Source organism: Scyliorhinus canicula, chromosome 17, assembly GCF_902713615.1.
Source record: "Scyliorhinus canicula chromosome 17, sScyCan1.1, whole genome shotgun sequence".
NCBI lineage: Eukaryota > Metazoa > Chordata > Chondrichthyes > Carcharhiniformes > Scyliorhinidae > Scyliorhinus > Scyliorhinus canicula.
The window spans coordinates 41,838,679-41,865,580 of NC_052162.1; the positions used below are offsets into that span (position 1 = coordinate 41,838,679).

General features: G+C 43.3%; 1 protein-coding gene across 1 annotated transcript in view; it reads right to left on the reverse strand.

Annotated features, from left to right (window-relative positions):
- Positions 1-25,458, reverse strand: part of las1l (LAS1 like ribosome biogenesis factor) — an 88,493-nt gene extending 63,035 nt beyond the window's left edge. The window contains exons 1-5 of the mRNA XM_038774596.1: positions 25,249-25,458; positions 17,231-17,356; positions 15,469-15,538; positions 11,974-12,055; positions 5,593-5,748 (exon numbers count right to left, since the gene is read on the reverse strand). Of these exons, the coding sequence (XP_038630524.1) occupies positions 5,593-5,748; positions 11,974-12,055; positions 15,469-15,538; positions 17,231-17,356; positions 25,249-25,391 (577 nt within the window). The 5' untranslated portion in view covers positions 25,392-25,458. The remainder of the gene's footprint in view (positions 1-5,592; positions 5,749-11,973; positions 12,056-15,468; positions 15,539-17,230; positions 17,357-25,248) is intronic.
- Positions 25,459-26,902: the final 1,444 nt, after the last annotated feature.

Sequence of the window (26,902 nt, forward strand, 5' to 3'; positions counted from 1 at the left end):
CAAATGTGTTTTGGCTAATACAATTGCTGGAGTCCATTTTTCATCCGAGGTATAATTTGTCACAAGAACACGTTGCTCATGATCAAAGACTCTGCTTTTGGAATGTTGTTCCCTTCTAGCCACTTGCGTCTGATGTTGTTGGCAGACTCGCTGAAGCAACAGTCAAAAGGTCGAACGGTGTACGCATTTTCTTTTTGGACATCAGTATAGCTGGTGAGCTTTGATTTGTTGAATGCTCAGTGTTCCTTTATGTCATTAGAAAGCTCCTGACATGTTCAGGGAAGAACCTTTATTCCTCAAAAGTCACTGCATGCTTGAGCGATTGTACAAATGTTCAGCTAAACCATTGGTAGCTGGATGGTTGGGGGCAGATTTGATATGGAGGATGCCAGATCCCCTCAGGTAGTCCTCGAATTCGGCTGATATGAACCGAGTACCTTTATTGCGCACGAGTTGTTTAGATCGCCCTAACCTTGCAAATACCTCGTGAACACTTTCTATGGTCTGTTCATAGTTGTCAGTTTCATTATGTCCAGCATTGTGAGTACGGTTAACCATGACCGAAGACATGGTGTTCTTCGACTGGCCCCGCATAAATCGACATGGATTCCTTGCCATGGCCTGGTAGGCCCTTCCCATGGATTCAAAGGTTGTAATAGAGGTACATCTTTCAATGCAGTGCAGGATTGGCAGAACCCCCACTTTCTCCTCTATTTGGGCATCCCACCCAGGTCACCAGAAGTAGCTTCTCGCCAATTCCTTTGATTCTAACTACACCGGGGTGGCCCTCGTGCAGCTGTTCCAGGTAGACAGTGCAAAATGATTACTCTAATACCCAACAACAATACTCCACTTTGCACTGTCAACTCAAGATGCCTGGTAAAGTAGAATTTAGGGTCTGGATTCTTTCAGTCCTCGTGTTAAGAGTGCCTTTTTCAATCATTTCCAACACCTTCCCCATCAACGGATCTGTTCAGCTAAATTTCCGCACCAAAGAAGACGTTACCAGAACATTCTCCACACACTACCTAATAGAATTTGTTTTTAAGTGTTTAACAGATTTGTGCTGATCCTTTTGGTCCTGTTCGTCTTGCAGCGGCCGTCTAGATAAAGCGTTTGCGTGCTGTTCAGACCTACAATCTTCAATGGCATAATAGTGTGCCAACAAAATTAATGCCCAACATTGTGACTGACTAACAGTGATTGAAGGGATCCCCTATAGCGGCCCAAAAATTGTTAAGGGAAATTCGCCCAGAGCCAAATTTGTTTGTTACAAAGCAACGCAAGTGAAGCTTCAGCCTTGCTGCCAAGTGCAGTACGAACTTTCCGGAGTAATTTAATAATCCTAGAAACAACCTTAACTGGGCCATATTCTGCGGCCGTGGAGCATCCAGGACCTCCACCATATTCTTAGGTTCTTTGTGAAGACCATCTTGGTAATGTTTCCAAGATAGTGACTAGAAAATTTTTTAAATTTGCATTTCTTATGTAGTTGTAGCCTTGCAAGACTAGCTTAAAGGTTTTTTACATGCTCTCTCACGACAGCCCAATTTAGCTTAATCTTCCTTAACCAAGACTCCCAAACAAAACTGTAAAGTTTCCTTGCACAATATGGTGAGGCAACTCCGCTTTCTGTTCGTTAACATCCATAGTCACCTTGATGAAGGTCTTCAGCTGCACAACCACCTCTATATATGTCCTCAAGACCACATCAGATGATTGCAATGGCAGATACTTCAATATCTGATGGTATATTGATTCAGGTGTAAGTGATACTACAGAGTCATATCCACTGCCATCTTAATAGTGTTCCCATTTAATTTTGGATATACCCAAAATTGTTCCTGGTCTCCTTGTACTGTTCCAATATTGAGCTTAAATTCCTTAAGCTGACTTGACACTTGATACTAGGTGAGATCACTCAACTGTTATGCTCGCCCGGTAGACTTAGCGGTATTTTTTCTTGGTACACTTCTTTTGTGCTGATGAAGGTTAACGTGAACAACATGCCTTGGCAATGTGACCAGCTTTACCACAATTTTTGCATTTGTTCTTCTTGCTCCAATAATCTCCAGCCATACGTCCCATTTGGCTGCAGCGATGACATGGTAGGTGTTTGAACAAAGAACAAGGAAAAATTACAGCACAGGAACAGGCCCTTCGGCCCTCCAAGCCTGCACCGATCCAGATCCTCTTATCTAAAACTGTCGCCTATTTTCTAAGGATCTGTATCCCTCTGCTCCCTGCCCATTCATGTACCTGGCTAGATACATCTTAAATGACGCTATCGTGCCCGTCTCTACCACCTCCGCCGGCAATGCGCCCCAGGCGCCCACCAGCCTCTGCGTAAAGAACTTTCCACGCATATCTCCCTTAAACTTTTTCCCTCTCACCTTGAACTCGTGACCCCTAGTAATCGAGTCCCCCCACTCTGGGGAAAAAGCTTCTTGCTATCCACTCTGTCTATACCTCTCATGATTTTGTAGCCCTCAAATGAGGTTCCCCCCGCAACCTCCGTCTTTCTAATGAAAATAATCCTAATCTATTCAACCTCTCTTCATAGCTAGCGCTCTCCATACCACGCAACATCCTAGTGAACCTCCTCTGCACCTTCTCCAAAGCATCCACATCCTTTTGGTGATGTGGTGACCACACCTGTACGCAGTATTCCAAATGTGGCCGAACCAAAGTCTTATACAACTGTAACATGACCTGCCAACTCTTGTACTCAATACCCCGTCCAATGAAGGAAAGCATGCCGTATGCCTTCTTGACCACTCTATCAACCTGCGCAGCCACCTTAAGGTTACAATGGACCTGAACACCCAGATCTCTCTGTACATCAATTTACCCCAGGGCTTTTCCATTTACCGTATAGTTCGCTCTTGAATTGGATCTTCCAAAATGCATCACCTCGCATTTGCCCGGATTGAACTCCATCTGCCATTTCTCCGCCCAACTCTCCAATCTATCTATATTCTGCTGTATTCTCGGACAGTCCCCTTCACTATCTGCTGCTCCACCAATCTTCATGTCAACTGCAAACTTGCTAATCAGACCACCTATACCTTCCTCCAGATCATTTATGTATATCACAAACAACAGTGGTCCCAGCACAGATCCCTGTGGAACACCACTGGTCACAGTTCTCCATTTTGAGAAACTCCCTTCCACTACTACTCTCTGTCTCCTGTTGCCCAGCCAGTTCTTTATCCATCTAGCTAGTACACTCTGGACCCCATGAGACTTCACTTTCTCCATCAGCCTACCATGGGGAACCTTATCAAATGCCTTACTGAAGTCCATGTATATGACATCTACAACCCTTCCCGCATCAATCAACTTTGTCACTTCCTCAAAGAATTCTATTAAGTTGGTAAGGCATGACCTTCCCTGCACAAAACCATGTTGCCTATCATTGATAAGCCCATTTTCTTCCAAATGAGAATAAATCCTATCCCTCAGTATCTTCTCCAACAGCTTCCCTACCACTGATGTCAGACTCCCCAGTCTATAATTATCAGAATTATCCCCGCTACCCTTCTTATACAAGGGGACAACATTAGCAATTCTCCAGTCCTCCGGTACCTCACCCGTGTTCAAGGATGGTGCAAATATATATATGTTAAGGCCTCAGCTATTTCCTCTCTCACTTCCCTCAGTAACCTGGGATAGATCCCATCCGGACCTGGGGACCTGCCCACCCTAATGCCTTTTAGAACACCCAGCACATCCTCCCTCCTTATGCCGACTTGACCTAGAGGAATCAAACATCTATCCCCAACCTCAACATCCGTCATGTCCCTCTCCTCGGTGAATACCTGCTTCCCACAGATCCCATCTCATGGACTTTAGCTCGAATGTCAATCAGCAAAGGTTCCCTCGCTGCAAGTTCCATAGACATTGCAATTTCTATAGGCGATTTTAGGGTCAATAGTCAATACACCTTCAGTCAGAAATTTCCTTGGGATGGCTTCATTTCGGAGGCCACAAAGTAATCAATCACGAAGTGCAGCATCACAGGTCTGGCCAAATTTGCAGTACTTTGCTAGCTTTCAGAGTGATGCAACAAATTGTGAAATGCGTTTCCCTTCCTCCTGTGCACAATAGTGAAAGCTAATCTTTCAGCTATTAATAGTGGATGAGGAGGGAAATGTTCTTGCAAGACAGTCAATAACTCATTATAAGACTTGCCTCCATGTTTAGCTGGGTGCACTAAATTCTGTCGAACATAAATGTTTTCCTCTCAACTGAGCTGAGAAAGGTCACAGTATGCAGGTCTGCTGGTGTATGATTGGCTTTAAGGAACAACTGGAACCTTTCCCGGCAAGGGTTCCATGTCTCCTCCTCCTTATCAAATGTGTCCATGGTGTCTTTTCTTCCTGCCATTTTTGGAATGTAGCTCCTTGATCTGTGCTAGTCAGCCTTCAACCTATCTTTATTTTCTCGTCCGGGCAGTAGGTTGCAGAGTTGGCAGCACCGTAGGTTCACATTCCCATTTCAGTGCCTCATACGCTGCCTCCAAAGCGCTATCCGCCACAATGCTAGGTGCACTGAAAACTTCGACCCTCCGTTCGGAGTAAACCCCAAGTAATTTGCAGTTGTCCAATAGCTTTTTGAAAACCCTTTTACTTGCACAGCAACTGCCGCGATTGACAGGACGATTTGCTGACCCCCCTACAAATTGTGTGGTATCCAAGTATTTACTCGAGTTATTTTTACTTGACAACAATGATTTCACCTTGGAAGTGGACGATATTTCTCCCAACCTCACCCCCAATGGTGACTAGGCCTGGATCTCGGTCGATGATTCCTTCTTCTGGCTCACACAATCGTGGTCGAAAATTGGTTCTCCTTTTATTTTCTTTAAGACACAGATCTCGTCACCAGTTTCTCTTTTGTTATGTTCTTTGTCGTAGTCACAGAAAGAATCAGATCGTCCAAGTACTGCGAGGACCTCCCTCAATGGCCCAGTGAGTAAACAAATCGGCAGATCCATCGTTAAGCTGCACACACCAGATGCCCCAGATTTAATTGTTCATTTATTGTAGCCTGGGTGGTAGAAGTAGCCTCAGTACCAGAGTCAGGGAAATAAATTGGTGGTGGGGGGGGGGGGGGGGGGGGGGGGGGGGGGGATATCTGAGCACGTAGGTTAGGATAGAATTAGATTTAATGCGCTGCTCCACATGATGTAGAGCGCATCAGGGCACACATATGAATAAAACTACTTCAGGAAGGTCTCGGGGAACCCCAGCATCTGGAGAAGAAAGTTCCAGTGTGATCAGAATACCAAATGTCAGTAAAGAGATACTGACTTCCAGAGAGCCAGGGAGGCTGTTCTGTGAAGTGTAAAATCATACTTCCTTACTATGCATCAATTGATAAGTAGCGCAGGCAGTTTTGTACAGCACAATAAAGCCTGTAGAGTTCGACACTTGCAACAAATTGGTACTTGCCCTTTCTTCTGTATGAAAAACTTAAGGGACTAAAAATGTAGTTTCTGAGCAAATTGAAGCCATAATAAATCATTTGCCATAACATGCAATTGATTAATAACTGAAATACTCGTTTTTAAATCTTTCGTGTACCAACCATATAACTCCCTCTCTTTCAGTTCCTCCTGTATTTTCACTTCATCATCCGCTTCCTCCTCTTCCTGCGAATCCAAGACCCAATTATCCACAAGGTAGTTTCCCAACTGCCGGTTCCAAAACTGATGACGTAACCATTCCAAAACAAACTCGCAACCTCAGGAAGTAACAAAATCACTGTTAAATTCATTGGCCTAGCATGGACCACTACACATGGAGCAATGGAAAATTACATTAAAATGATCACATTCATTTTTATTTTAAGTTATATCAGAGGTTAAGTCTTAAGAATTTTAAGTTTTTAAAAATCCGACTGGACACAACAATTTGCATAAATGTAGTATATTTAACATAGTAAAACACAAGAACTGCAATGACAAGCACATGTTGAGATACATAAAACTTCATATTAAATCATACCAGTGCTATTCCACGGCGGTTTCATAATTTTTAAAAGCACAAGTGAACCACGCCATCGGGAACTCGGCCCATCGGAGTCAGGGAATCGCAGAGGCCTCAGAGAATACCGGGTCAGGCCCGCTCATGATATTCAAACTGTGCCTACTGTATGTGTGGAGTGAACCACATTTACGCCATTTTCAAGGTAACAGAGAATTCCGATTTGGCTTCAAATCGGTACCTGCTGCGATTTTGGCGTCGGAAGCTATTCTCCGCACAATTGCATTTCCCGATTTTGCCGTCAGCTAACGGAGATAACAGAGAATTCTGCCCATGGTTCTGGGCACCATATTTTACGAAGGAAGTGATGAATGGCACACTCAGAGAGGATGCAGTAAAGATTCAAGAGACCGGTTCCAGGATTGAGGAACTTCAGTTACATGGATAGATTTCAGAAGTTGGGACTAAGTTCCTTTGAGAAGGTGGAGATATTTTAATAGAGGTATTCAAAATCATGCAGAGTCTGGACAGACGAGATGGAGAAACCGTCCCCTTTGATGGAAGCATTATTAACAGGGCACAGATTTAAGGCAATTGACAAAAGAAACAATTGAGAGCAGAGGAAAATCTTTTTCACACAGTTGAGTGGTTAGGATCTGGAAACTAGATACAGGTTTGAGACATCAATAGAGAATAGGATTTTTATCGGAGAAGGAAAAATATTCAGGGCTACAGGGAAAAGGCAGGAGTGTGACACTAGGTGAAGTGCTCCTTCAGAGGGCCAGCACAGACTTGACAGGTCAAATGGCCTCCTTCTGTGCTGTAACTATTCTATGATTCCTATATACATCTCAAAACACCATACAACACAAAAAAGCAAAGTGGCTGCAACTTCGAACAGAGAGCATTGACAGCAAAGTAGTGCCCTCTGCTGCCATCTGCTTGTTATTACTTTCAACTGTTGAATAGTTCGAAGCGCATTCATTCCTGAAGTGGCACAGTTCGGAAGTCTGGGCCAGAAATGCAGCGCGAGGTAAACTAATAGGAGCCGAGTGATAATCCAACTTAGAATCAATTGGAAGTTTTGGCTCATTGACTTTTCCTCAATACCGTTAAAATATGTTATGTACTTAACTAGGTGTTCTCTCAGATTTAGTACAAGTAAATCTTCCAGTCTCACACATTTTCCACAAATAACAGCTACTGTAATATTGCATATGCTATATCGTGTATTCTCCTGACTTCGAACCGAAATTAGTGAGCAGACTTATATTTTAAATAAGATTCCTGAATGTACAGAAAGCAAAGATGTGATCTTACGGAGACTAGAGGTGCAGGTTCACTCTCAGGTTAGCTATATCCGGTCGCACTTGAATTCAGACTATCCTGAAGAGGGTGCTTGTCCTTCTCAAAAAACCTCATTTGATCATGCTCAAAATGTTTGGCACTGGGTTGATCCATTGCGCTGTATTTCCCTAACCCCATAATGGCAGGTTTGGAGAGGGAGCCATGTCAAGACAGCTCCCTGGTGCATTCTTGCTACTGGGGAATTTTTCCAAGGCTGGGCAATCTATCAGCTGTCTTTTCCACAAAGATGGGCAGCCAATTACAGTTAAGGCCTCAATTAGGAGCAATTTTGCCGCCTCGTCGACATCTTCCTGTCAGTAGGACGGCCACCAATTGCAAGCAGAATCTGCAAGCTCACTGGAGGCAGCCCCACTGCGACAGTTTGGGAAGTCATTGGAGCCCACTGATAGGGCCCCCAGGCATTACAGGATACCATCACAGACAAAACTGATCCAGTGGAGGGGTGTCACCTCCATCCTCAAGCACCTTACAACCTGGAGTTTGTTCATTTCTATGCTGTTGTGCAGCGCAGTGAGGGTACCTCCATGCCAAGGTGCCCTTAGTTCCTGGCCCACCTCAGTGCTTCCCACACCCAGTGGTGCTGCAGAAACCTGTGAGCACTGGCGCTCTGATTGGGCATTTCCCTCCCAAACAGGCAGCTTCCCTACAAATAAATTAATATTCAAAAATGTTGAGATGAGGACGGGACAGCAGACCTCATTTTAAGGAAAGGATATTGTGGCCTTGGGAGCTCATCTTTATTTGCTGAATCTAACGCACTAATGGTACCAAATCTAAAAATCTGGCGCATAACAATTAAAGGGTACAGGCCAAAGAATTACAGCGTCAACTGACTCCATCAACAATTCTGACATTTGCTGTTTTTAATTTCAGATTATCAGCACTTGCAATTTTTTCTTTCTTTCCAATATTTTAAACATATTTGGTCTGCCCACAGTAGGTTTGGCATCACAAACAAAATAATGCCTGTCCTTAAAATTTTGACTTTCTGTATTTTAGTAACAAAAGGGTAATTTAATAGACGCCACGGGCAATATGCTGCAAAAGAAGTTGATTTTGTTATTGAAGAACTACAGTAATGTCAACCTGCATGGTGTAGGCCCCCAAGGTTCAAAAGGAGTTAACTGAGAAATTAGGATAGCTCAGCCAATAGAAATTGCGATAGCTCAGCCTATAGTGATTAGATCACTCCAAAATTGCTTTTAAGCATTTTACATACATAGAATTTACAGTGCAGAAGGAGGCCATTCGGCCCATCGAGTCTGCACCGGCTCTTGGAAAGAGCACCCTACCCCCTACCCAAGGTCAACACCTCCACCCTATCCCCATAACTCAGTAACCCCACCCAACACTAAGGGCAATTTTGGACACTAAGGGCAATTTATCATGGCCAATCCACTTAACCCGCACATCTTTGGACTGTGGGAGGAAACCGGAGCACCCGGAGGAAACCCACGCACACACGGGGAGGATGTGCAGACACCGCACAGACAGTGGCCCAAGCCGGAATCGAACCTGGGACCCTGGAGCTGTGAAGCGATTGTGCTATCCACAATGCACCGTGCTGCCCCAAAAGTATGTGTCAGAAGTGTGATTCGAACCCACGCCTCCATTTTAATTGCTGAAACACAAGGAAAAACAGTCATCGGATATTGTCAAGTGGTCATTTGTCAAGTGTAGACTCACAATGAGTTTTCCCGGAAGACTAAACCCAATCCTGTTCCCCACCCCCAAATGCAAACAGCAACAATCACGAGAAGAAATCCTTTCCCCGAATAGGAGCAATGAAGCCAACAGTTCATTCTTTAGTAGTCACCTTAACCGAGATCAGTACAGAAAAAAAAATCAAACCAGGAAGTTTGACATGTATGCCACCATCTTTCCTGACTAAGCTATCGAAGAAGCACTCGTGAAAATTGTGTATTTCTTCGCTTTGTGTTTTAGTGAGTTCGGCAAGTAAGGAAACTAAGGTAACAAGAGGTTTAAACATTAAGAGTCAACGGTCCAGAATTAGCTATCAAAAAATTGTTCAAATATTTAAATTTTTGCATCTGCCATTTTATTCCTTCTAGTACCTCCAAAACAAAAAACAAATCCTTCATAAAACAAAATCATATCACCATTAAACTGCTCAACATTTCCCCGGTCTCAAGATCCCAGGAATGGAATTCATGAGTTTTGATAGTGTCGGTTGTCAGGAATCTGGAATGAATAGATTCAACGAGTAGCAACTACAACTCCAATGTGCGTCAAAGTCAGCGTGTTAAGCACTCTGGCAACATCCAAAATTCAGCTTTCCTTTTCAGTTTAAAACGACAGACTTTAGTGAACAGTGTGTGAAAACATGTCTGGTATACCATACATTTCATTACCTACAACATGCCAAACCCCAAGGACAGGCAGCAGAAAACACCACGTTCTTTGGTGGTACTCACAACTTTTCCCCGCAAATAACAGAATAAACAACGAAATTCTGAACATTGTTTGAGGTACCAATTTCTACACTAAGGACAGGCTCACTATAATGATTCGAGATCAGAAAGCCTGGCAAAAAAGGTATTTGGAGACAGTCTCTCTATCAGCTAAGAGGCCACACATTCAATACTTGAAGATTCCCAACAACACTTTGTATAAAGTGCAAAGTCAACACAAGTTTCAGTGCCAGTACAAAAGCACATGTGAAACGGAGTCTCATCGACCTAAAAAGTCCCAGAGTTGATTTTGTATTTCGAGCTCAGTTAGTGGTTCTCACTCAGTAAACCAAAACTCTCCCAAAGGTCCAAAGCAGGGGTGGAGGAAGAAATAAAAAACACATTGTTACTGGCAGCGAGATTGTGGATTCAGGAATAACTTACAAGAAATTTAACACTGCAGCTATAGTTAAAAAAAACAATTTCAATTCATGTTCAATATAGGTCAAAGTTACATTTTTAAAAAGTCAACTTTAATCTTAAATCCATGGGAGCAGCTTTCTTTAGCCTGATTTTGTTGTTGTTCTGTGCTTAGTCAGTTGGTCGTAAGAGATGCAATGGCAGGGAATGCAAATTTACCTCACTTTCCTGTGTTAGGAAAGGGGTCAAAATCAGTCAGGGTACTCACTCCTATTATTTTCAATGCAAGGCTCAGTTTATAGAATACATAACCCATGATTAATCTGGAATAAAGTATTCACGAAGGACTTTAATGAAAGGATTCAACATTTTAGAATAAATCAAGGCAGCTGCTGAAATATAATTGGCTCCTCACTCTCATTTGGCATCTATTTATCGTGAAAGTGTGGGCACACAGTTCTGGGGAACGGGCAGGGCTGCAGGAACTAGGATGGCAGCATTTTTCCCCCCTAACCTACTGTTTCGCAGGTTCTGTTGGAGGCGGCAATCGGGTCTCGGAGCTCACTTCATTCGGCCACATCCACCGGACTAAGGTAAGGGCATGTCAATGGGGTCTCAGAGCTTATCCTCGTGTGCCATCTCAGTCTCTGCTTGACCATTACTGCCAGAGGGGAGGGAGCTTGTGACCCCAACTGCTTGTTCCACATCCTCCAATGATGGATCATTGTGTGGGAACCCTGCTGTAATTTCTTCCAGTTTGAATGAAAGGCCATTGATCCTAAACTCGGTTCCTCGCTCTCTGCAGATATTACCTGATGTGTTAACTGTTATGCTTAAGCTTTCTAAAATATGGCCCAATCAGAGCCATACATGTTAGGAAGGAGGTCAAAGGTTTGGAGAGGGGGCAAATGAGATTTATTGGAATGGCACAACACAAACTATAATTGCGCGCAGAGTCCAGGGAAGCTGCAATTGTTCTACAAGCAGCGAGGATTAGGAACATTTCATATGTAGGTGCAATGGTGGATGGTCAAAGCCTGATCCCAGAGTCCATCCCAAACAATCCTGACACCTTGTTTCACGACGTTAACACTTTGCACAAAACCAAGAGATCATGCAATTTCCTGGGAGAGACAAGAAAAGATAGAAATGAATGCCAAATTGAGGGATGGGGTGCAAATGCTCTCTGGCCCATTTGAGTGATCAAATCTAATTTGGGAAATAATAGAGCGGACAAATTGGGGAATCTATTTTGGGTGACAGGTGGGTCAGCGACCACCAGAAGTCACAGCTTTAAAGTAATTGGAAAAAGAACCAGAGGCGATATGAGGAAGAAGATCTCATACGCACTCAAGTTCTGATGATCTGGAATGCAGTGCCAGAAAGGGAACAGGATAAATACTTGAATGGGAAAGATTTGCAGGAGAAAAAGAGTGGGACCAGTTGGACAGCTCTTCCAAAGAGCTGACAGAGGCACAATGATCCAAATAACCGTCCTTTGTGTTGTGTCACTCTGTGATTCTAAATTTGCGTTACCTGCACTGTCAACAGCTCCCTATGGTATTAAAGAGCAGATACTGGAAGTACTGATCACCGAAATCTAATTTCATTGCCTCAGAGAAAAGTGAATGCGTAAAATACAGATCTACATCCTGCACTCCATCCAATGGGAGCCAGTGATAGTGAAGAGCGAGGGAAAAAATGGACATTACAGACAAAAAGGTGGCAAGGCAGGAGGCAACTTCATCAGTTTCTATTTTAGCAACACTGAGGATTTTTATTACCTTTCCTGCACCACGTTAGTGTGGGGAGTTTCCTATGAGTCAGTTCATGGCGTAGATTTACTATCCACTCTGGTATATTCATCTAAAAAGAAAAAAGTGGAAATTCCTGTCAGCATCATTTTCACTTCAGCCTCCTAATTAGCATTACATTGGAAACAAATTCCATTTAAAAGCAAAGTACTGCTGGAACTCTGAAATAAAACAGAAAATGTTGGGTGAAACTCAGCAGCATCTGTGGAGAGAAACAGAGTTTAAGTTTTCAGATCTAAATAACCCTTTTGCAGAACTGAAGATAGAAATATAAAAAATTATATGGTTGGGAAAAGGGGTGGAGGTAGGGCAGGATGGAAAAATAGGGATAGGTTAGGGCAAAGGAGATAGGGACAAATTTGTCATGGACGTGAGAGTGTTAAAGGTGCCGTTAAGGAATGAAAACTGCTGATAGTGGCAAAAGGTGTTAATGAGAGCACCTATACAGCCAGGGAGCTGAAAGACAATAAAACTACAAAAGGATTTAAGGAGGGTGAAGTTTACTGTCTGAAGCTGCTGAACTCAGTCTAGAATGCTGTAATGTGCCTGATCGGAAGGGGAGCTACTGTTCTTCCAGTTTGAGTTGGGCATCACTGGAACATTGCAGCATGCCTAGGGTGGACATGTGGGCATGAAAACAAGATGCTTGGTTAAAATGGCAAACAATGGAATGGTCAGGGTCATGCTTGCAGGTGGAGCAAAGTAGTTCCGTTAAGAGGACACCCAGCCTGCGTTTAGTTTTTCCAATGTAGAGGCCACCACCACACTGGGAGCAACAAATACAGTAGACCAAGAATTCTACTGACAAATGTGCTCTTGGTTCACACAGATTGTATTTTACTAACCATCAATGAGGACTGGATTCTAACCCAAGTCCCAGAAAGGAATCACCAATAGCTAAGCCGGTGCACCAACAGGTTCCTCAACACTATCTCCCCACTATCAGCAAATAAAGAAACGGTTTGGTCCTTCAAGTCCCTGATCTTAAATGGAAATCTAACATCTTCTCGAGAGGGGAAAACAAAATGAGAGTCTCCCGCAGATCATAATTAAATTGAAGAATAGACAGTTAGGGAAAAGATCTTTGAGGCCTTTTTCAAAAGATTCCCAAGAGTATATATTTATGTATATTTTTTAAACTGTACCAAGTCCAAAACCATACATGATGAATACATCAAAACCATACATCCTCCTGATGACAAGTAGTATTCAGCCATAAAGGCCAGGAAGTCCTAAGTTGGCAAAGGAAAGTAAACAAATTCCAGGCATGGCAATAGTTCAGGCACTACAATTATCCTCCAGATCCTTGCACCAGACAAGTTCAAAAAGGATGTGCAGAAAATGGGTGAGAATCTGAGGAGATGGAGGTTCAGAGTTACGGTGGACAGGTTTACCTTCATGGGCAGAAGGAAGGTGATTGGACATCAGAGACAGCCAAGCAGATGGTCGCTACCTTGGGAGATGCAGAAATCCATGAGCGCCTCAGACTTGCTATGCGGTGAGGATAAGGAATGGGAGTTTAAAGAGCAGTTGGTAATAGAGATCAAATTAGCTTTGGCAAGAAACCAATGAACAAAACTCAAAATGGACTCTTGTCCTCGAGCATTCACAAGACAGAAAGTACAGCAGAGAAACTATGTCACACACACAAACCCTAAATAACTTATGCACCACCCAACTGTGGTTTAATGTTTGGAGGAATGTACAAAATGCCTGTGGAATGCAGGAGTGGACAAACACTGTAGCTATGACTTTTATCCCTTCTCTCAATAGTTTAAGATTCACAGGTTATAAATCTCCTCTCATTTTAAACATTATCAACTATTTGACAATTTTGAACACAGCTCCATTCATAGAGTTTGGCAAATGTGTTCATCAAACTAAGCAGCCAAATACTGATGGACCTCCACGGAAAACAGTGCACAGAACAAATGACCAACACACACATATCAATGCACACTTTTTAAATAATATTTAATGTCCCTATTGCTCACATGAAGAACCAACAAAGTGGATAAGATGGGGGGAAGAAACATGGACAACAAACAACAAGCCTGACAAGACGGTCAGGTCACAAGTCACCAAGGAGATGAAAGAGTAGAGGAGAACCAACGAATAAGCAAAGTACATGTGGGCCAGGAACCAAATTACAACAAAGTGATAAACAAGCAAAAGCAACAGAATAGCAATCTTGTCTTTTATTGCGATCCCAGACCAGACCCCAAAAATGGCTAGAATACTGGACCAAAACCACAACAATTTAGTGTATTTAAGGCTGTGCAGAAATAATGATTTGCTCCAGGAGTGATTGCATGAAGAAATGAGGCTTTGGTATTTATAAATCAAAGCTTTATTATGGATCCAACATTAAACTTAATTGCACACCCAAAAAGAACAGCTGACAATTGCCCCTTAAACACTATTACTCAATTCCCCATTTAACAACAAGAAAATAAACATACAGCTTTCAATCTATCTCAAAATCAGCATGGCATAGAGTAAGAGTGGCCTTATAAAACTGATTTGGTTCCTGTTAGAACCCCTTCAGACTCTGGCGGAATATCTTCAAAAAGCTGGTACACCTGGTGTGTTTCAGCTTCTTCCTTGTCCCCAGACAAGACTGCTCTGCTTGAAATAGTGTTACACTTTTATAATTATCCTATTGTGAGAGAATTGTGGACTCTGTCACACGATCAACCTTACTCTCTCTCTCCAGTCATTTTTTATAGAATTTACAGTTCAGAAGGAGGCCATTAAGCCCATCGAGTCTGCACCGGCCCTTACAAAGAGCACCCTACTCAAGCCCATGTATCTACCCTATCCCCGTAACCCCCACTTAACCTTTTTGGACACATGGCCAATCCACCTAACCTGCACATCTTTGGACTGTGGGAGGAAACCTACACAGACACGGGGAGAACGTGCAGACTCCACACAGACAGTGACCCATCCGGGAATCAAACCCTGGAGCTGTGAAGCAACTGTGCTAACCACTATACTGTGATGCATACCTTCTCAAAAGATATTTCTGCATCTCCTGGCTCCACCCAGCAATGCCCTCATCTCCCCAAGCTGAAAAGCAAATTACCTCTACAGGCTGGAAGTACATTAACTCCCCAGTCAAACTACAGTGCATTAGCCCAGACTAAAAAACCACAATCCTTTGGTCAATTTCACCTTCCGGCTCCCAGATGTTCCCAAGCTTTCACAAAACAAAATAATTTCAAAAACATGACCACAGCAGTCAAACGCACCATAATCAGGCTTTTAAACCTTAAATTGTCCAATATTCCCAAAATCCTCCATTCATCACACTTTTGTTGTAGAGTTGATTCTGTGATTCAGCTGATATACACTGACCACGTCAATAGTAGCACACATTCATCCCAGAACAAACTACATTGCATTTATATTAAATGGTTATTATGCAATGTTTATGAAATTCAAAACTAATGTTTTACTCACCTCATTTGCCAAACGTCTCAGTGGCACAACAATGTTTGTCTGCTTCCTCTCCGTAATCAGGTTAACAAACCTAAAAAAAGTTAATAATCCAACATAGTTAATCATTCGAGTCACCAATTGTATCTGCACAATTTGCTAAATGTTAGATAAACGGTACTGCAAATATATTAGTGCAACCTAACAAACAATTACAGAATCCACATTTAGTGATCAATGCTTGCAGTAATCATGTTGATGTACTAGTTAATATTAAAATTACCAGTTCAAAACTGAGTTGAATTTCACAGTAACGTTTCCCCACTCCCTGTTCATCTGTTCAGTAGCGCATCTCTGGGATCCAGACTGCCACGCAGCCATTTAACACTCCTCGAAGAGTTAATTCCCATCTGGGGTGGAAATCCCACCTTAGGTAGCTGACAGTCAATCCGATTGGGTGGCAGCTCTGTAGCTCCAGTGGTGACTGGTTGAAGCAGTGGCCACGCTACTGGGACTGCAGTCAGTTCCGGAAAGAAGAGGTTAAATATGACTTCAGCCAAGTCTGGGTAACAGCAGAGCTTGGCTGCCAGACCCCAATCATGGAAGTTGTGGAAGATGGAGAAAATGTTAATGGGGAGGTTTTTTCTTCTGTGCGGGGTGCCTACAATGAGCAGAGGGGCCTCCATTTGCTCAACACCAGCTGTGCAGTACCAGCTTCCAGACTACCCAGCAGATAGTATAGCAGCACAAGCGGGATGGGGAATTTAAGTGGCCAGTTCAAGCCCAAGGACGAGCAAGCTACTCGAAACTCCACCGCCCCTGCAAAATAGTGGACTGGTCAGGGTGGGCTTCAGGCAGACATTTTACAAAGTGCCCCCCCCCCACCCCCCCAACCTTCTGACCAGAAGACGGGTGACTGTAAAGTTTTCCCCATGTGTTTACTTTCTCACAAAAATATTCTATTAATTAAAGAAGTACTCTAGAGAGCTTCAACGGAATTTGGACTTCTTTACTTTGCAAATTAAACAAATGTTATGGTTAATGAACCATCTTTCTGCTGTTTAGTCTGGTCCTCTTAACTATTTCCTAAACTTTTAATTCATAACTTGTAGCTTCAAACACTGCATTTTTAGAACTGCATCTGTCGGCTAATTGGAGTGCAATAAAATATTAATTTCTAATATATCCAAGGATAATCACAAGTCATTCAGGCCATAGTAGCTTTAGGATCACTTTGTGCCCAAGGTCAAATCTCAGTTCATCTGAAACAAGGGGTGGCTTATGCACCCAACAGTCATTTCCAACCTGCACAAAAAAATTATTGCAAGTGCTCAAATTGAAATAGAGACTTCTCCTTAAAGAGCACAAGCACTGTTGTTTAGACACTCGCAGGAAAAGAAATCAGAGTTGAGGTAGCTGTTCCCAGACAAGAAAAAGGCTTGTGGGATAGAATTATTCTGAGGGCTACTGAATATTGAGGGGAGGACTTAGCCAAGAGTGCCTCTACTAATTGCTAACTACTGATTCCAGTTGAGATTGCACGTCAGTCAAATATACAGGCTCAGCTTTGATGTCTGCCATGGTAAAACTGTTTCCCAGCATTCTCTGACTAGACCCAAAAAGGACAGACATTTGGTCAAATTACCAAATGGCTGTAGGACCAAGAAACTGTCTACACCAAGCAAAAACAGCGCTTGCAGGAAAGGTAGGAGGAAAACTGGCAGGAGAAAGGGCACATAAAGCTCATTCAAAACCCTCAATATGCTATTAAATCCATAAACATTACCTGACGAGGGCAAGCCCATACGAGAGGATCAGCTCACCAGACGCTGTTTCCCCGGCCTCATCCTGAAGCTTACACTGCATAAGAGCTTCAGTGCACTCAACAGCAAGCGGGTAACTACTGCCATATCTACAAAACACAAATAAAAAAATACAAAAACCCTCAGGTATCAGTGTAAAACCCCACCGATGAACTACACAAGTCAAAGAGGAAAGCGTGGAACAATGAGATTAGTTTTGGATTGCTCAGCAAAGATCCGACAGACACAAACGGTCGAGTGGCCATCTTCCACAGCAGCACTGGCAGACCACTGCCACTGCCTACAAAGCCAAAGGATGCAGGTCCCATGCATTGTCCCGATATTTTTCAAATTCTGCACAAGCTTTATTTCATCTGTGACAGTAGAAAAGGTGATGTGTATGCCAAAGTATTTCTCAAATTGGAAGGCGGTATATGGTGGTGATTTGCAGAGGTCTCCATGAGGGTCAATGATCTTTCTGAAGAGAAACGTCCTCTTCAGGAATGCAGGTTTTGAGCGATTAGACAACCACAGTGAAAAAGAGAGAGATAGGGCCAGGAAACTATAAACTGTTGGAAGCGGTGAAGAACAACAGAAGTTTGAGAGATTTGACAACTCAGAGAACAGATTTAAGGTGACCGACAAAAAAGCCAGAAGAAATATTTTTTTTAAATAGCGACCTGACAGGATAAATATTTGAAAGAAAAAAATGCAGTGTTATGGGAAAAGAGCAAGGGAAGAAGACCAATTAAAAGCTCTACCAAAGTACTGACGCAGTGGTCAAACTGCCACATTCTGGCATAGAATAGAGAGCAGGGAGGTTATGATGGATTTGTATAAAACACTCATTAGGCCACAGCTAGAGTACTGGTCGCCACGCCATAGAAAGGATGTGACTGTACTAGAGAGGGTGATGGGGAGATTCACTACGATACTGTCTGTGCTGGAACGTTTCAGCTATGACGAGAGGGTGGTTAGGGTAGAGTTAATTTGAAATTATAGTTATCCATTTAGCATTGAAGGGGTTAAACACATCGGTAATCTGTACAACTCACACAAGTTATTTAACTGAAGCTGCCAATCGTAAGAAGGCACCCCAAGGATACAATCAGCCTGGGGCGTGTTCTCAGGCAGGACTCCACATGCGTTAGCTCTCAAGGTCTGTATTAACAATGTGGGATATTCTACCATTTGCTGTGGTATCAGTATGTCTGTAGATAAAGGAATGGAGGGTGATTGACAGCCACACACCAAGTATCGGACCACCGATATAAATAATTGCAAGACTACATTTGCACTGTTTGAATGTTGTAATTATGCATGCGAGCTCTCAATGTGATTGGTTAATTATTCTCGTATACCATGCATAATGTAAAACCTAACCGATAGTCATGATTGGACATGGGAAGGAGCAGTGCGCCAAAAGCTAGTGATTCAAAACAAACCTGTTGGACTTTAACCTGGTGTTATAAGACTTCTTACTATGATTGGACATAGATAACAAGCAACAAGTAGATGCTAAACTTGATCTAAAGTATAACTGTCTGGTGGGCTAGCTGCAAATACCATCAGACCAGTTATAACTGCGATAACGGCCTTGTTCATAACTCCAAGAGTCTTCGCCTAGTCTCATGAGCGTGATGGTGTAGTACAGTATAGTCAAATAACTGAACAATTTTCCCCACTACAGAGCAGAGAAGGCTGGTGGAGGACATGATCAAGGGAAATATTAATGACTTGGACTATGGCATAAAAAGTCATATATCCAAATTTGTTGATATAAAGTTAAGTGGCATTGTAGACATCCTAGATGATAGCATAACATTGCAAGGAGATAGTGACAGACTAGGTAGGTGAATTGGGAAATTTGTGACAGATTGAAATCAATGTGAGCAATTGTGAAGGATAGGGCAGAGTTCTTTCTAAATGGAAAGAGGTTAGGTACAGTGGATGTGTGAAGTGACTTTGGAATTCAGGTGCATAGGTTCTTAAAATGCCAGGAACAAGTGCAGAAAATCAAAAAGGTTAATGAAATGTTAGCCTTTATATCTAGAGGATTGGAGTATGAAGACAGAAAGGTTATGCTGCAGCTATACAAAACCCTGGTTAGACCCCACTTGGAGTAATGGCAGCTGTTCTGGGCACCGCACCTTCGGACGGATATATTGGCCTTGGAGGGAGTGGGAGGGAGTGCAACATAGGTTTTAAAAAATGCTTCAGATTCCAGCATCCGCAGCAATTTTCTTTTGTTTTTACAAGAGTGGTACCTGGATTACGGGGGTTAAGTCACGAGGAGAGATTACACAAATTAGGCCTAATTTTGTTAGAATTTGGTAGATTAAGGGGTAATCTGATCGAAGTATTTAAGATGTTAACAGGGAAAGACAGGGTAGATTAACTATTTCCACTGGTTAGAGATTCTAAAACTAGGGGGCATAGTCTAAAAATATAGCGTTAGACTGTTCAGGAGAGATGTTAGAAAGCACTTATTCACCCAAAAGGTAGTAGAGGTTTGGGAACTCTCTCCCACAAACAGCAGTTGAAGCTGGAAAAATATGTTCATTTTAAATCTGGGATAGATAGAAAGGTAGGTGGAGTTAGGCCACAGATCAGCCATGATCTCAGTAAATGGTGAAGCAGGTTCGAGGGCTGAATGGCCTACTCCTGCTCCTATGAAGGACATAAATAGGGGACATAGGGAGGAACTTTGCCCCTTAGTAGAGGGGTCAATTACCAGGGGGGGCATAGATTTACAATAATGGGAAGGAGGTTTAGAGGGGATTTGTGGAAAACCTTTTCACCCAGAGGGTGGTTGGAATCCGAAACTTACTGCCTGAAAGGGTGGCAGAGACGGTAAGCCTCACAATATTTAAGACGCATTTAGATGAGCACTTAAAACAACATAGCATACAAGGCTACGGACCAAGTGCTGGAAAAGGGATTAGAATAGATAGGTGCTTGATGGTCGGCGCAGACATGATAGGCCAAAGGGCCACTTTTTTGGTGCTGTGAAAAACTCCATGACTCGATGTGTTCTGTGCCACCTGAAATGGAATGCAACGGTAACCCCCACCCCTCCCGGCTTCATCTTTTCCTACTACAAGTTGTCATTTTAAACTGCTATCGCCTCTCTCCTCCCCATCATTTTCAACAAATGTGAGGAACAGGTGGGTTTTGTGTGTCACCAAGAATTAGACCCCCTTAAAGACACTCTATAAAACCAACCTCTAAGGTTTTGGCCATCTGCTCGAATATCCCCTTCAATGGTTTATTGCCAAATATTATTTGATAATGCTCCTGTGAAGTGTCTTTAAAACAGAATTTTGGTTAACAAATAAGTGCCAGGTGGCGTGATGTGAAGGCTTTGAAATGAGGCTTAAACTTCAGTAAACAACATGAGCAGAGGGGCTGGAGAGCAGAGGGTAGGAGTTCAATTCAGGAAACAGTGAGAGCAGCAGGGACATTCTAAAAGGAAAATCAAAGTGTTCCATCATAGGGAAATGGGTCGATGATTGTGGCTGGTGAGCAAACACTGACTTTGCTTATTTATTTTTCAAAACAGGTCATTTATCAGTAATGGAAATGTTCTATTAGTGGCAAAGCTTACTGAAATTAATAGGGTATATTAATAATAAATTAATAAACGCATAATAAAGATGGCAGGGCAGGTAATGTGTTACAACTGCAGAATGGGGGATATCCTTCTGCTGTAGGTTTCTGCAGCTTGAGGAGCTTCAGTTCCGAAACAGAGCTGGAGGCTGAGCTGCAGACACTGGAATTCATCGGGGGTGGAGGGAGGCAAAGTTACCTGGACACTTTATTCCAGGAGGTGGCCACACCCCTTCGAATAGGTTTTCTGATTTGGTCAGGAACAGGAGAATATGACTGTGGTTGAGACAAGTATGAAGACCCAGAAAGTAGAAGTGGAGGATCCTCAGTCTTTGCAATTGTCCAACAGGTTTGAGGCTCTTGTAACTTATATGGATGAGAATAACTTGTATGGATGAGAGTGGGGAGTCCAGATGGCTGTGTTGTCTGCCAGGATTTGAGACAGTAAGTCTTACAACACCAGGGTAAAGTCCAACAGGTTTGTTTTGAATCACTAGCTTTCGGAGCGCAATCGGAGTGATTCGAAACAAACTTGTTGGACTTTAAGCTGATGTTGTAAGACCTCTTACTGTGCCCACCCCAGTCCAATGCCGACATCTCCACATCAGGATTTGAGACATCTGCTCGGGGTTGGAGAAGAATGTGCAGTGGGAGGAGGAAAATCAGATTGCCGTGATCCACGTGGGTAACAATAACAGAGGGAGGTAGGAAAGAGGCTCTGTTTAGGGTTATCTGAGCAGCTACTGGCTCAATTAAAAGCAGAATTTCAAACGTAATAATCTCTGGATTTAAAGGTTCAAAAAGTCTTCATCTTAAGGTCCAAAAAGAAGTAGCTGCAGAGATACTAAATGGATAATCTTCCAAAATCCCTTAGATTCTGAAAGGGCTCCAGTGGATTGGAGAATGTAACATTTATATTCAAGAAAATAGGGAGGCAGAAAACAGGAAACTACAGGCAAAATGAACATGGGTTTGTAAAAGGGAAATTGCATTTAACTAATTTATTAGAGATTTTGAAGACCTAACAAGCAAGGTTCATAAAGAGAAACCTGTAGATGTGGTGTGCTTCGATTTCCAGAGGCATTGGATAAGGTGCCAAAGATTACTACACAAGACAAGATTAGACGGTGTAGGGGGTAACATAATAACATTGATTAAAGATTGGTTAGATAACAGGAAGCAGTGAATAAGGACGAGTCTTTCTCGGGTTGCCAAGATTAAACTAGTGGAGCGACACAGAGATCAATGCTGGAGCCTCAACTATTTATAATCCACCAATGACTTGGATGAACGAATCAAAAGTACAATAGTTATATTTGCTAACGACCCCAAGATAGATTAAGAAAGTAAGTTGTCAAGAAGAGAACCTACAAAGGGACTTAATTGGGTCAAGTGAGCCAGTAGAAATTTGGCAGATGGAGAATAATTTGGGAAAATGTGAACTTGTCCACTTCAACAGGAAGAATAGAAATGTGGTATATTATTTAAATGGAGAGGGATTTCAGAACTCAGTGGTAGAGAGAGGTCTGGGTGTACTGGTATATGAATCATCAAGCAGTGTGCAGGTTCAGCAAGTGATTAGGAAGACATATGGAATGTTGAATTCTATTGCATGAAGAATCAAATTCAAAATTAGGAAAACAGCAGCTGTACAGGGCCATTGGCAAGAGCACATCTAAAATACCATATCCAGTTTTGGTTTCCTTGTGTGAAAAAGATACAACTGCAATCGAAGCAGTTCAGAGAAAATTAATTTGCCTCATCCCTGGGATAAAAGACTTAACCTATGAAGAAAGGTTGAACAGGTAGAACCTATACCATTCAGAGTTGATCTTATTGAAACGTAAGATCCTGAGATAACTTGATAGAGTGGATACCAGGTGGATGTTTTCTATTGTGAGGCAGATTAGAAAAGAAAGGACAGAAGACAGAGGAGAGATTTTATTTCAGAGGTCCGTTAGTACTTAGGTCCAGAATGCTGGACCTATTGAATTTATTCAAGGCTGAGTTAAATTGATTTTTGATAGACAGAAGAGTCAAAGATTATGTGGGGGGTGGGCAGACAGAAACGTGGAAATGAGACCACAACCAGATCAGCATGATTAAAAAGCGAAACATGCTCAAAGGGCTGAATGGCCTACTCCTGCTCCTCTGTTCCTAACTGTGTGGAGTCTGCACGTCCTCCCCCTGTGTGCGTGGGTTTCCTCCGGGTGCTCCGGTTTCCTCCCACAGTCCAAAGATGTGCGGGTTAGGTGGATTGGCCATGCTAAATTGCCCGTAGTGTCCTAATAAAAGTAAGGTTAAGGGGGGGTTGTTGGGTTACGGGTATAGGGTGGATACGTGGGTTTGAGTAGGGTGATCATGGCTCGGCACAACATTGAGGGCCGAAGGGCCTGTTCTGTGCTGTACTGTTCTATGTTCTAACCATGACCTCTGACTTGGAGCCAAAATTCAACGGGAAATTCTGTTCAATTAGTGGAACTGAGAATAGGTGTTCAATGTCCAATTTAACCATCAGATCAACAGACAATGTCTGCATCCAATATGATATCCAAAGCACATTACATTCAACAATATAGTATTCCTTCGTAACTGAATAGCAATGCAGCAGTGTAATAATGTTCAGTTAGGTTATAACTAGCCATGGTTGGAGTGGTTTTCAGTTTGAATTAAAGGCGGAAATGGCTGAAGAGTTTCCTCTCTATTCAGTTTCTCACCTCCATACCAGTGGGTAATATGCTAGCGGTAAGATTCAGCACTGCAATGAGAAAAATGGAGACAATGTCTACGACAGACACCTCAAAGCACTCAGTTCCACCCATGAAACTTTCACAAGAGCCTCCAAATCCAGTGGCAAAAACACTGTCCAACAGCAATATCCTCTCTCAAGCCAACATCTAGATTCTAATCACTAAGAGCCAACTCTGCTGGCCATGCCGTCTATCTTCCTGATGCCAGAATCCTGAAGCAACTGTTCTACTTCGAACTCGGTTGCAGCAGGAGACTCTCAGGACAGCAGAAAGGCTTTTAGGATGCCCTCAAAAGCATCCCTGAAGAGTTCAAACCTACCCTGCTACTCTGGAAATCACACATGGTAGCACAATGGGTAGCACTGGTGTTTCACAGCTCCAGGGACCCAGCTTGGGTCACAGTCTGTGCAGAGTCTGCACGTTCTCCCTATGTCGGTGTGGGTTTGCTCCGGGTGCTTCGGTTTCCTCCCACAAGTCCCGAAAGACGTGCTGTTAGGTTAATTCTCCCTCTGTGCACCAGAACAGGCACCGGAGTGTGGTACTAGTGGCTTTTCACAATAACTTCATTGCAGTGTTCATGTTAGCCTACTTGTGACAATAAAGATTATTATGACATTAAACTTAGCAGCCATTTCAGAACCCATTGAATCAGAGTGGAAGCATGTCAACCTTGATATGAAGGGATTCCTTATGGGGGGTCATGACCTGAAATTCCTACATTGGCGCTTGAATCCGTAATTTCAACTCAAGACTTAAGAGTAAATGATCCTGCATAATATAGCAAACAACATAGAAAATATATCTAGAACAACACAAATTAAGCAGCAACTAGGAGTAGAGGGAGTTCAAACTCAACTAGCAAAGGACTTTAACAAAGAGTCAGCCAGACTGAAAACATTAGCTCCCTTCTCTCTCCACATATGCTGTCAGACCTGCTGTGAGTGTCCAGTATTTTCTGTTTTTGAGATATATCTAGCATGGTCAGGAAGTCTCAGGTTCGATTCCTGTTTGGATCATTGTCTGCGCGGAGTCTACACGTTCTCCCCATGTCTCCGTGGGTTTCCTCCAAATGCTCCAGCTTGCTCCCACAAGTTCCCGAAAGACGTGCTTGTTAGGTGAAATGGACATTCTGAATTCTCCCGTGTACCCGAATACGTGCTGGAATGTGGCAATTAGGGGATTTTCACAGTAACTTCATTGTAGTGTTAATATAAGCCTACTTGTGACAATAATAAAGAATCAATAAATAATTATTAAACGCAACGAATAAAGATGCAGAAAGGACTTCGAGATGCACGACTGGATGTGGAACACAGCATAAGATGCTGGAAATACACAGCAGGCCTGTCAGATTAATAAGACAGTCAGGCAGGTTAGCATCCCAAATATAAATATCAGCCAGGAACCTTCTCCACTCAGAAACTGGCAGTTCATTTTCAGCATTTGCTTAATTCACATTTCAGCGTCTGCAATTCTTTCATTTTTACAAAGCAACGGTAAAGCAAGGGGACCGATGTACTTTTTATAGAGCTGAATTATTGAGTTAAACTGATGGGTTCTAACCGAATGGATGGATGGACGGCCTTTCTCAGCCACGACCCGGGAGATCTCAGGCCCCCTGACCTTTCAACACTCCCGCTTACCTGCTCTTCCAGGCGGAGATCCTGTCCAGTGCATACCGCTGCAGCTTGCTGTCCTTACAGTACAGGTATTCGATCACCTGGTCCCACTCGGCCCGGTTCAGCCATGCCACCCCCTGCTTGTTCCTCCTGCCTCCCGCTACCATAGCATCTCCTGCCGCTGCCCCTCTCGAACAGGCCACGCATGCGCGCTCCCCCCTGAAAAAAACGCGTCACGTCCAGGATTGGCAGGGCCGCTGACCTATCAGCGCTCGCTCTGGCCTCGGTCCCGCCCCCGTCACCTCACCAGGTAACCAATTAGAATGAAGCAAGTGGTGGACGTTATGGTCGGCGGCCGGGGCGGCCTGAAAGTGTGCACCGCCTGGATGTTCCGATGCGGGTACTCTTCCCCATGAGCAAGGGTTCCGGAGGACTGGGCACAGAGTCCTCTCTACCGCCTCTCTGCAGGAACAACTCACATCCTCCCATTCCCTTTTCCTGCATTTTACTTTCTCTTCAGATAATTATCCAGCTCTCCTTTGAAGCTTCCCTTGCGGTTTTGACAGAGTCACCCAGACTCAAAACGTTACCACCCTTCTCTCTCCACAGGTGCTGTCAGACCTGCTGAGATTGTCCAGCATTCTGAGTTTTTGTTTCAGATTCCAGCATCCGCAGCGTTTTGCTTTTATCGCCTTTGAAAGCCTGGATCCAACTTGCCTCCATGACACCGTTGGCTGATCCATTCAGATCCGAACCACTTCGCTGCGTTCTCCTCGTGTCGTTGTCGCTTTTTTTTGTCAATCGCTTAAAGTGCTGTGGCATATCTAATTCTCAATACTTGCATCAAAAGTACAGTTTATCCCTGTCTACTGTGTCCAGACTCATGGCTCTGCCAAATCTCCTCTTAATTTTCTCATTTCTGAGAAGAATAGCCCCAGCTTCTCCAAACTATCCAAATACAACTCAAGTCCCTCATCTCGAAAACAGTTCTAAATCGTTTCTGTACGGTACCACAGTGGTTTGCACTGTGGCTTCACAGCACCAGGGTCCCAGGTTGGGTCGCTGTCTGGGCGGAGTCTGCACATTCTTCCATGGCGTGGGTTGCCTTCGGGTGCTCTGGTTTCCTCCCACAAGTCGCAAAAGACATGCTGTTAGGTAGTTTGGACATTCAAAATTCTCCCTCAGTGTACCTGAAAAGGCGTTGGAGTGTGGCGACTAGGGGATTTTCACAGTACCGTCATTGCAGTGTTAATGTAAGCCAATTTGTGACAATATCAAAGATTATTATTAAAGCATTCTAAGTATAGTGTACAAAACTAGACGCAGTACTCCAGCTGAACCAGTTTCATGCAGGCCCATCAAAACTTCCTTGCTTTGTACTCTTTGCCCCAGTTTTCAGGATACTGTACGCTTTATTTAACACTTTCTCAACCAGCCCTGCTACCTTTTATGACAGAGAAAAAATTCTTGATGACCTCAGGGATGCAGTCATCATCACCATCTTCAAGAAAGGAGACAATGCGGACTGCAGGAACTACAGAGGAATCTGCCTACTCTCCATCACCGGGAAGATCGTTGCCTGAATCCTCGCTCCCAGTCTCTGAAGAAAACTTTCCAGAAAGTCAGTGTGGCTTCTGACCAAACTGGGGAACAATGGACATGATTTCCACTGCTTGGC